Here is a 12,283-nt window from a genome sequence, read left to right as displayed (position 1 = left end):
ACAGCACATTACAATTGCTACAACATGCAGAAAAATCAGTAAAAGGTCCGCCTAGATCAGTTTTCACATGGCCTGGCGGGGGGGGGGAGTTTGAGAACCACTGCTCTAGCAAAATCATCATAATCTGTCAAATGATGGGACTACAGTTTGCATCAGCTAGCATGGCCAATGACCAAGGATCATGGGAGATGTAGTTCTCATGGTTGTATTTTCAATAAATTTGCATTGGGAGTAGTGGAGGCTGGTGGATCCATGTCAGTGAGGCACTGGGATCCGCTCCGGATTTTGGTCAGAACTTTCAAGGAGCTGTGCAAGGTGCTGGACAAGTTGAGCACTTGGACAGCAACTTGGAATTTCAGATTAAAACCCAGAGCAGATTTCAGTGCCCCAGAGCCAGTGTGGCGTAATGGTTAGAGTGTTGGACTACAACCTGGGAGACCAAGGTTTGAATCCCCACAGCCATGAAGCTCACTGGGTGACTCTGGGCCAGTCACTGCCTCTCAGCCTCAGAGGAAAGCAATGGCAAACCACCTCTGAATACCGCTTACCATGAAAACCGTATCATAGGGTCACCATAAGTCGGGATCGACTTGAAGGCAGTCCACTTCCACTGACACAGAGCCACCAGCTTCCACAGGTTGGGAGTGACTCCTCCGTTGGCATGCCAACTACACTGCTAGAAGAGGATGTAGCAAGAACAGCTACTCGCTACAAGGGCTATTATTTATTGATCCCATTTAAACCCCATCTTCCTTCAAATCAAGGTGGCATGCATGGATTTCCCAGGTGATCTCCCACCCAGCCACTGAACAGACCCAGACTTACTTACCTTCAGCAAGGTCACATTGCCACGTGCCTTCAGACCCTGAGACCAACAAATTAGGATTCACGCCTGTCTGTCTGCTTTCCTTCTTCTGTAGGCAGGAAAAAGAGGTGAACTGGGCCCAAAAGGAGTTCAAGGCCCCAACGGGACAGCAGGAGTTCCCGGAGTTCCAGGCCATCCAGGCAAATTGGGTTTTCAAGGAGAACAAGGAGTCCCTGGGATCACTGGACAGCCCGGTCCTCCCGTAAGTAGCCTGCACGTCTCCTTTCCATTTGATAGCCTGCCCCAGTTTTTCCGCTGAAGTTGAACCAGTTTCCCTACTGCCATCACTGTTTCTCCTAGTCCTTAAGGCTTAAAAACATCTCAGGACACTTCCAGATGACCTGGCTATTGAGTATTCATCTTGATTTGTTTGCAGAGCAGTTAGGGGATATTTGTACCAAAGCAAGTGTTATCCCACACTTTCTACCACAATTTCCTGTCACTTTCCTTAGTGCAAAAATTCTGATCTTTTGGAGAAGCGGGTTTGTTGCGCAAGACCTCCCAATCAATTATAATTTCACAACCTGAATTTGACTGCATGTGATTGAATCCCAGCCCAAAATAGTGACTGTGCAGAAGTGCCCTTAGTTGATTACATTGTGTGAACCTAAACGAGACAATTAAATTGATTTAAAATGTGCAAATGAGTAAAATAGTTCTTCGGGGTGAAAAAGCATCATTTGTTTTAGGTGATGTATGTGAATGTTGCAACATGCAATAGAATTTCTGTCCTTATATGAGATACATTTTTAAAGAATTCTTGTTTTTAAAATATTTAAAAATAGCTTGCTGCCTAATGTTAATTGATCAAAAAGGATTTTGTTTTTGTTTTTAAAAAGTAACTAATTTCATTATATTAACTGCTTAGACACTGCTGCCCTTACTAACAGCTGCTGTGGAGTTCATTTCATGGACTTTTCCCATGGCGGAAGCAGATTGTGCAGATCAAAATAATGCAGTTTGTTTGTTTCTTTGTTGCAGTTGTATCCCACTTTTCCTTCAAGGAGGTGAAAGTGGTGTACATGGTTTCCCCCTCTCAATATTATCTGTACAACAACCTTGTGTAGAAGTTTAGGCTAAGAGCTGGTGATCGGCCTAAGGTCACCCAGTGAACTTCATGACCGAGTGAGGATTTGAACTCTGGTCTTCTGGGTTCTAGTCTGATACTCTAACCACTACACCACACTGGCACTTATTGTTCTTTGCATATTACTGCTGTGCCAGGGAGGAAGAGTTGAGAAAAAGGTTGACTCCCAGACTGGTGCCAGTTTCTAAGCTAGAAGTAGTGGTATAACCACAACAGGGTTAAATTAATAAATTAGGCTGCAGTCCTAGCCCCACTTAGCCTGGGTAATCCGCATTAATATTAATGGGACTTACTTCTGAGTAGACATGGTTATGATTGCAGCTTAATTCAGTTGCTCATGATGGATTATTTTGGTTGTTACAATTAATAGTAATGCTCTGTATAGATTGACCACATAATTTATTTTCAAAATAACCACAATGGGGTTCCTTAGATGGTATAAAGAGCAGCATAAAGGCTATCAGTATCGTGCAACATGGCCAAGTAAATTACGGAGATAAACACGGATGTCCCTCCACTGTCTCTATATGACTGAAGAGGCCAGATTTGGGGGAAGTGCATTCAAAGTCCCACTATGTTCCACGCAGTTCTGTGAACAGGCCATGACAGGACACAAGCACCACAAAAATAAATGGGCTGTACCCAGCATTCTCCGTCTGCTAGTGCAAGGGCAAGTTTTAATGTTGCACATCAGAGGAATCCAATGCAACATGATGAAAGTTATGAAGCCCCCAAAATAAACAAAACACATGCAATTTATTTAATTGCATTGGAAATAGAGTTTTGTTTGTGTGCCTGGTTCATGGACCCGCTGAAGATCATCTTGGAACCCCTAGGGAGTCCATAGACCACAGGTGAAGAACCCCTGCAGTAGTGGAAACACATTGCACAATAGATGGTGCAATCTATTGTAAAACAAAGTGACAAGCCACCTGCTTTATGCATTCTCTTGCACAACAACATCCCACTGGCATAAAGTGGTAAGTGACTTTAACTTAATGCGACACTCGAAACATCCCATTGTCTGTGCTGCTAAGTGAAATGTAAGTTGGGATTCCACATGCAAGGAAAAGCACAGAGAAGCAGCAACTGGGTAGCGTTGGAAGGTTCCCCACTGGCAGCACCTTTAGGCGGCAGTTCTGGTTCTGCAGAGATGCAGGATTTGCTTAGTAACAAGTCCAACATATCACCCTGCTGGTTTCTTCATAGGGTTTGGCCAGCGATCGCAGATCCCAGCAATTAGGATTGTTTGCTTCATAATATCTTTGCTTAATTTCAGGGGAAAGAAGCTAGCGAGCAACGCATAAGAGAACTGTGTGTTGCAATGATCAGTGGTGAGTACAGGCTGGGGGTAACTCTGGGCGAGAACAGAATGCAATTTCGGTGAATGGAATTGCCAGTGATAAGGATATTAAAAATTGGTCCATCTAACCCAGCACTCTGGAGAAGGGCCATATCATGGCCTCAACGTCTTCCTTGTGATTTAAAGGCCACTTATTTGTGGTTCCATCTGATGCTAGAATTACTACAGTGTGGAGGAAGTAGAGAAATACAGATGGCAATAGATCTGCAACATCCTTACTGGACGACCATGTCATTAAATGGATTACATGAAAACAAATCAGTGCAAATGCTATATTAGGCTGCATTAACAGAAGTATAGTTTCCAAATCGTGTGAAGTACTAGTTCCCCTCTATTCAGTACTGGTTAGGCCTCATCTTGAGTACTGCATCCAGTTCTGGTCTCCGCACTTCAAGAAGCATGCAGACAAACTGGAACGGGCTCAGAGGAGGGCAACAAGGATGATCAGGGGACTGGAAACAAAGCCCTATGAGGAGAGACTGAAAGAACTGGGCATATTTAGCCTGGAGAAGAGAAGACTGAGGGGAGATATGATAACACTCTTCAAGTACATGAAAGGTTATCACACAGAGGAGGGCCGGGATCTCTTCTCTATCATCCCAGAGTGCAGGACACAGAATAATGAGCTCAAGTTGCAGGAAGCCAGATTTCAACTGAACATCAGGAAAAATTTCCTAACTGTTAGAGCCATACAACAATGGAACCAATTACCTAGAGAGGTAGTCAGCTCTCCGACACTGGAAATATTCAAGAGGCAGCTGGACAGCCATCTGTCGGGAATGCTTTGATTTGGATTCCTGCATTGAGCAGGGGGTTGGACTTGATGGCCTTATAGGCCCCTTCCAACTCTACTATTCTATGATTCTATGGATTAGATTTGACTGCCCACCTTACATGGTGCTGAACAGGATGCCCATCTTAATATAAACCTGGGGCAGGCAGCATAAGGAGAAAAATGGGCGAGGGCTCCAGAAATGCGCCTGAGTGTCCTGCTTTAAGTTCTGTTATAGAAGAAAAGTGAGCTGAAGCCGGCATATGTCCCAAAAACGGGGGACGTTCCAGGGGCAGGGTAAGGAGAGATTTACACCTATTCCATATGCTTGATCATGAGACTCAGGGCCCAATCCTCAAAACTCGGGCCTGCACTTACCTGCTGGCTCAGTCAGCAGTAGACCCTCCCAGAGGCTCCTGAACAGAGTTTGGAATAGGGATAACTTACGCCAGCATGAGTTACACCGGCTTCCTGTCATGGCTATTGCTCTGTTATGTATTATTTTAATAATGTGGCCCTTGTGCTGCCTCCGCAGGGTTTAGAATTGTATATAGAGAGACTCCTTCTGTTGTGCTAAACAAGGCATTTATTAGGTTAGAGTTATGGAACTCAACGATGTGTCTCTGTGCTCCCTTAGCCTTACAGTAACTTCCTGTCAGGTGACATCACTCCTCTCTTTAATTGGTTTTCTCTCCAAAACCTGCCTCAGTTGTTTCTGTCATCAGCGAAGGAAGCAGCAGGCCAAGTAGCCCCAGAGGACAACACTCCTTTTTTACCTCTCTCTCTCTCTCAGAAGATATTTCTCTGTCAGAATTGCCTCTTCCAGAAGCTTCTCTCTCAGAAGGTACCTCTCCTCCATTGAATCTACCTCATCAACAATCCTACAATATAATTACCTGCTATCAACCTTCTCCATCATCATCACCATCCTCAGTTCACCATCCCCAGAGACTGTACGCTTTCTTTGGAGTTTCTGTCTACCTTTGTGTTTTGTGGTTTAATAAAATAGTTCTGATTAAAAGAGAGAGATGGAGTTGACTGTCTGGCAAAGTGGATTTCAGAATGGGCTCAGAACAGCCCTTTAGTTGTAATTTCGGTAGATTACAAAAAAGAGTAAAGCCATTAAAATCAGAAAGGAAGGTCAGAAAAAGAAGCCACACAGTTATAGAAGCAGCATAACACAGTCAGCAGGGTTAAAATTGTATTTCAAAAGCTCAAGGGGAAAAAAATCTCTGTGCCAAAAGGACAGTGAAGCAGGTGCCAGGTGAATCTATCTGAAGAATGCATAGAATTTTCTTAATGTGTACAAAGAATAATCGAGAGCAGCCTTCCCCAACCTGGTGCCCTCCAGATGATTTGGACTACAACTCCTATCAGCCCCTGCCAGCATGTAATTTTGGTTTTTGCTTTTAATTCCAGAGCAAATTGCACAGTTAGCTGCTAACCTAAGGAAGCCCCTGGCTCCTGGAATGACAGGACGGCCTGGACCTGCAGGTCTCCCGGGCCCTCCAGGGGCAATGGGAAGTGTTGGCCACCCTGGCACTCGTGGCCCATCTGGCTACCAAGGACCAACAGGACACCTGGGAGATCCTGGTCCTAGAGGTGAGTCAGATTTAAGCATGAAGCAGGCCAGTGAGCTAAGTCTGGGTCCCAATGAAAGACCGGAGGCACAGGCCTATGCACATCTGCTGAGAAATAAGCCCCATTGAGTTCAGTGGGGCTTACTTCTCCATAAGTTTGTAAATTAGGTTTGCAGCCTGCTTCCCGAATGTCGTTTGGAATCTACCAATTTATGAAGGCAGTCGTATATGTTTCCAATAGATAAACTGAATGACATTCACTGGGAGGAAATGTAATGTTCAGATTTCTGGTCATCTATAAGAGTAGAACTTTGAGAGTAAGATAATACTGCGAATGTTTTATTTCCATTTATAGCAGCCTTTCCCAACCAGTGTGCCTCCAGATGTTGTTGGACCACAATTCCCATCTTTCCTGACCATTGGCAATGCTGGCTGAGGCTGATGGGAGTTGTGGTCCAACAACATCTGGAGGCACACTGGTTGGGAAAGGCTGATTTATAGATTGCGTTTCTGCCAAGTGCCTCCAAATCAACATTCAATGTGGTTTAAGATACCACAATAAAGCAGAGAATGAAGTTCATCAGCTGTGGAGAACTTCTGGCCCATAGCCCTAATTAGGCCCAACAGGGGCCCTCTAATGTGGCCTGTGAAGCCATTTTCCCCAAACAACACTCTCTTGTCCCACACCTGACACAATAGGTGATGTCAGGTGTGGCGCCGTTAAAAACTCAATTCCTTGCCAAAAGCAGGGCTTGCAAATGTCAACGGTCACCTTGCCAAGCCTTGAGCCTTTGATTTCATGGCGACATCAAGTGACTGACAGGTGAGTTGCCCTGCCCAATTGTCAAAATGGCTCACAGGGATTGGGTGGCCCAAGGGTCTGGCCTGCCGGCTGGAAAATGTTCCCCTCCCCTGTAATACATCATTATCAATTAAAATACATATTAAAATAACAAAAACCTAAACAGCAGTAAACACCTCCAAATGAGAGCATTACTTTGTACTAAAGACACTGTTTTTACCTCCATTTTCTTCTTGTACCACCCACAGTAAGGGCTCAATGCCAGCTGCAAACATGATGTTTTCTATTCACACTGAGGGGGAGGATCAATCACAGTTTCCTAATGACCACACCCTCTAATTTAACATTTCCACTCCCTCTGGTTACTTGGCAACCAAGCATGCTCAGTTTGTGCTACCAGTTAGTTTCAGTTTTTAAAAAAACAACAACCCAAAAGTGCAATTATTTGTATTTTCACTGGTACAATACAGCTGAAACACAAATCTTTGCTTGAGCATAGGGTTGCCAGGTTCAGGGCCTGAGACTGATCCTGTATCTTTAGGAGAAGAGAAAGTCAGCCAAGTGCAGGTGTTCTTGCAACCCTGTAATGAGAAAAACCACAAAGTGGAATTCTCCCTCCCCATTGCACAACTTTTAAAGATATAGAAGACCTCTTGGAAGCTGGGCCTGGCAACCAAAAGGTCTACTGTATCTTTAAACGTTGTGCAGAGGGAAGGGAGAATTCCACCTTATGGTTTTTCCCATTACAGTGTTGCAAGAACACCTGCACTTGGCTAACTTTCTCTTCTCCTAAAGATACAGGATCAGTCTCAGGCCCTGAACCTGGCAACCCTATTATAGTTGGTGAAGCACAATAGTGAAAGAAACAGCCCTGTTTCATTCAAGTTAACTGCCTCTGCAAATGTGGCCACTTAACTCAAATGATGTTGGGAGTGTGGATTTTTCTGTCTGAACAGCTTGCTTTAAAAGATGTTCTCCATTGGCTTTCAATAGCCATTTTTGCCAGAGAAAAGCAGAACATCCTGCTATAGATGTGCATGGTAGCACTTGTATGTTACAGTGCTAGCATTTTCAACACATGGTGTCTGGGTCAGTATGACTTTATTGCAGAGATGCAGGGAAAAAATATTTGTTTTGAAAGGTTCTGGGGGAGGGAAAGGAGGTTTTCGTGTTTGTTTTATGAGGCTCACACCTATTTAGATCCTATTCTCTCTTTAGGGTTCAGGATGGATCTCTGCAACAGAGCTGGAGACCCTTTTTGGTCCCAGAGACAATCTCAACTTAGAATTAATGAAATTTTGGGTGGTCTTTGGTCTTGCTTTGCCCACTCTCACAAGTAGTCAGACTGTAATGCTGCCTCTCTCCAATACTTCTAATTGTCCTTTTTTTTTAATTGGCCCCTTACTCATCATGACCCCCCCCAGTTATCTATCACTTCTATACAGAGACAAGCCTTGTCCCTCATCCTAAATAGCCATCAAGAACTTGACACTTTCAGTAACAAAAATTGTCTAGTTCTGTCACACTGGTGCGATATGGAAAGTTACAGTTCCATTCTTTTGGAAGTCTCTTGGATGGCCAAATAGAACCATGTGAATTTACAAAATATCCCTCCACCCCCGGTAGATATATTTTCCAACAGTGCGAACATGCAGCCTTAGCAGTTGGAAAGTGGATGTCATAAATTCATTAAATGAGTGAGTCTTAAAGCTGGGGCTCAAACCAAACAACTTGCTTTATCCAGATAGCTGGTTTTGCCTACATAGACATCTTTTCATAGTCTAATGTTAAGTTTATACTTTTGTCATGGTGCTGTAGGTGATCCTGGTGAGAGGGGAGATAAAGGTGCCATTGGCAACGGTGTGGATGGACCTGATGGGGATCAAGGAGCTCAAGGTAAGTTGCCAGAGCCCTCGATACAGCTAAGTACTCTCCACTGCCCTGAGCAGTGAGAAGTTATAGGGATAGCGCAGGACTTGTTATTAATCCCACGGTAAATCTTTCAGGTGGTTTGCCTAAATTTGCTCTTGTAGAGCGTCTTAAAGGAACCAGAGCTTCGGCTCTCTCTGCCCCCCCATTTGTGCTTGTACTTGTGCTTGTGCTTGGCACCGCGTGCCCAGGATCTTCCATTTCTTCAGCTTTTCATTTCTTTGATCTGCGTTTCCCACAAATGAGCTCATTTAATGCATCTCTGAGAGGAATTTGTGTACCTTCCACTTTAATGTCAAGGTTTGGCTTAAATGTCTGTGCTTGTGTTCGTGTTTGTGTGTCATCTGTTCCTGTAAGAATAACTGTCTGCCTTTGATCCCAAGGCTTTTCTGAGACTTTAATGCTTCTGCTCAGAATTAACTGCTGTGTTTCTGGACACCAAACTCTGAAATATGCATTCTGAAATCCCAAAACAAAACCTTGCTGTGCTCTGGGCGCAAGCTTGCCCCTCCTTTTTCCCTGTGGAATGTGGATCCAGCACCTTGCCCCGAATTTTTGAATGTGTTCTATTTTAGGCTTTCTGCCAGTAAGTTTCTCATAAGGAGACATTCCAAGTGCACTGTGTAACACCCTGTTGTGAATATAATTCGCATAAAGAATTGCTTCTGCCCAGAAAGAATTCCCTAAACTGCAATCCATCAGCATGGCTCTCATTGCCTCCTGAAGCACCCTATTTTTTCTCTCTGCAGTTCCATTGGAAAACGGGCTAAATGGAGCATTGAAATTCTGGTTTATTCCCTTACTCTCCAGAAAGTCACTCAATGCCTTATTCGTGAATTCCCCACCTTGGTCCGAGCGTATAGCCCCCACCGTGACGCCGTGTTGAGTTTCGATTCCCTTAATGAACAGTTTCAGCTTCTGCTCAGCTTCACTTTTATGCTTTAACAGAAAAACATGACAAAATCTTGAAAAATCATCTACCAGTACCATGAAGAATTTCGCACCTCCTCGTGAAGCATTTATTGGCCCTGATAAATCAACATGAACTAGCTGGTAGGGAGCTGTTGTGGTTCTCTCAGCCTCCCGGTTTATTGGTGCAATAGTCATTTTAGCTTTATTACATGCATCACAATCCATTAACTGTCCACAATCCTTTAAACGCATGTTTTCACTGTGCAAAGGGTTTTTTTTTATCGTGTCAAGGTTTGCATGCCCCAGCCTTTGATGCCATTCATGGACGCAGCCAATGTATTTAACACAGCACACCCTGCTTGACTGCTCTTTATTACAAACTGTGAATCATTCAGGCTTCCCTGCATGCACACTTGATCTCCCCTCATTACAAAACATTGGTCTTTGTGAAACAAAATTGAATAATTACAACTCACCAGTTTTCTAACTGATAAAATATTATGAGCCAATTCCAGAACAAACAAACATTCTGACATTATTCCAAGCTTGTCAAACTTCACCAGACCTTTAGCTTCCACAGATTTCCGTGATCCATCTGCCAGGTGCACAAAGTCCTGCACTTCTTCTGAAACGTAAAACAAACTTCTGTCTTTAATATATGGCTTGCACCACTGTCAAGAAGCCAGTTAACAGGTGCTAAATCTTGAGACTTCTGTTTACAAACAAAGTTCACACTGCCTTGCTTCAAGCCTCCGTCCCTGGAGTTGCACTTGACTGGACATTCCCGCTGTAGATGCCGTCGATCTCCACAAATAAAACAAGACTTCAGCCTCTGTTGCTGCTCCTGTTTATTATCCTTCGGCACAGCATTTTTCACCTCTTGCCTCCTGACAGCTTCCATCGACTCGGCTCTTTTCGCCTCCTGTCTCCGCTGCCATTCTTGGGTCAGCTTTTCCTCAATAAACGCAATGTTCAAACCTCCGTCAGGCATGGCTTCGAAAGCCATGACCATATTATTCCAAGTCCCATCGAGTGAAGCCAGGATCAGATAGGTCTTCTGAAGTTCAGAGTGTTCGACGCCTCGGTCCGTCAGCTCAGCAAACAGGCGTCTGAATTCCGTGAGATGCTCACACATTTCGCACTCACCCATGAAGCGCATTTGATAAAGCTTCCGTGCCAAACACAATCTAGATCCCGCAGTCTGTTGCACATGAATGACTTCCAACCGGTCCCACATCTGTTTGGCGTTTGTAACATCCCTCACGTGTAGCAGTTGAGAGTCTGATAGAGCCAGAAGTATAAAAGCTTGAGCTCGCTCATCGTTCCTAGTCCAAGCCACTGAAAGGGGTGCAGGGGGTGTACCTTCAATAGCTTCCCATAAATCTTCTTTTACTAGCAAAGCCCGCATTCTCGGCTTCCAGCTGCCATAATTCTTTTCATTAAGTCGTTCCATCGGCAAGCCTCCCCCAGACAGGTTTACAGCCATGTTGCTCACCTCCGTCTGGTTCAATCAATCAAGCTGCCCTCTCTGGAACGCCGTCTGCCCTTCAGACCAGCAACTTACTCCCGTGTAATGCGCTGTGGATCTGGGCCCATAACCCTGTTGGCATGTGTGCGTTGTTGCATGGAACAGCATACATTACGTTGGAGTTAAGTTGAGCAAGAAACTTCTTCAGAGCATTAGAGCATGTTAAGAGTCTTTTATTAAGACATTATGGCTTAAGGCTTAAGAGTAAATACATGTAGAGTTTCTTCAGTCATCCCCCCCTCTGGTACATCTCTCTCCAAGACTGGGCTAAGACAAAACTCCCCCTAGTTACAGTTTTGCAGACTTGATGGAAAACGACTAGGCCTCATGCCAACACCAGAGAGGTCATGGAAGCCCAAGGTGCTCCTGGCCTTCAAGTAAGGATGGGGAACTTGATTCAGTTTTTATTTTAATGCAAACCTACCTAATTGGCACTTCCTAAAACAACATGTGAATTGGAAAATGGCTATATTTCACAATTAGCACTTTTTTGGATTTTGCAATGTTAAGGAAAAGTATGCATAAAAAGCATGCATTAGTGAAAATAGCACACAAATATATTGTATGAGGGAAAATTACTTGCAAAAAATATGTATATTGGGAGAAATGTCCACTAAAATGCTGGTGATGGGGAATTTGCAAACTGATGCTGAAATGTACCAAGCCAAAGACTGGAAAAATGAGTTGCTGAGAGAAACTGACTTTCGCAGATTTGTCCAGTCCTACTGTCAATTAACTGTTGGCATAGACTTGCACCCTTTCCATTCTTTCTCTCTCTCTCTGTCTCTCTCTCACACACACACACACACACGCCCCCATAATTTTAAGTGTATCTTTCTAAAAAAATTAAAAAATAGGTGCCTCAGTGGCTCCCACATTCAGGACTGTAGTACATGGGAAGGAAGTTTGCCCCAGGATATGGTCTCAAAGCCCATGAGTCTACCATTTTGCTGAAGCTAAGCAGGTTTGAGTCTGGCCAGTGCCTAACTGGGTGAATGCCTAGAGACCATATACTGTCTTGGGTTCCCATGACAGAAGGCAGTCAATAAAAAATATACACTTGATGTTAAATCACATGTTTAATGTTTTGTGTAGTTTGGCCCTAAGCGATTACCTCTTCAAAGCCCAAGAGAGTTGGTTCATGTCTCTTGATGGGAACAAACTGTTAGGAGATGGTTGAACCTAATAAGAAATGATCTGCCAGTTGTGATCACGCTGTAGAGAAGTGGTTTTCAAATTGTGTCCAATGGAAGTTTATTAGTGGTTCTGCAATGAGATGTAATTGCAGACAAGAAGGCAACTTGCCCAGTATTAGCAATCTTTCCCTACAGTGTGAGGATACAGGTGGGTACTGAGTGTGTGCTATGCTATGCTCTCAATTTATATGGATCAACAATAAGCTCAGGTATGGCTGGCACTGGATGCATGAAACTGACTATGCACCC

The 12,283-nt window shown here is 44.0% G+C and overlaps 1 protein-coding gene across 1 annotated transcript in view; it reads left to right on the top strand.

Moving 5' to 3' along the window:
* COL9A3 (collagen type IX alpha 3 chain) overlaps positions 1-12,283 on the top strand; it is an 87,963-nt gene that overhangs the window by 73,017 nt on the left and 2,663 nt on the right. Inside the window, exons 28-31 of the mRNA XM_061631044.1 lie at positions 921-1,067; positions 3,232-3,286; positions 5,507-5,689; positions 8,288-8,365. Coding sequence (XP_061487028.1) covers positions 921-1,067; positions 3,232-3,286; positions 5,507-5,689; positions 8,288-8,365 — 463 coding nt within the window. The remainder of the gene's footprint in view (positions 1-920; positions 1,068-3,231; positions 3,287-5,506; positions 5,690-8,287; positions 8,366-12,283) is intronic.

Source organism: Rhineura floridana, chromosome 6, assembly GCF_030035675.1.
Source record: "Rhineura floridana isolate rRhiFlo1 chromosome 6, rRhiFlo1.hap2, whole genome shotgun sequence".
In the NCBI taxonomy this organism is placed as follows: domain Eukaryota; kingdom Metazoa; phylum Chordata; class Lepidosauria; order Squamata; family Rhineuridae; genus Rhineura; species Rhineura floridana.
This window is presented reverse-complemented; position numbering and strand designations above follow the sequence as displayed.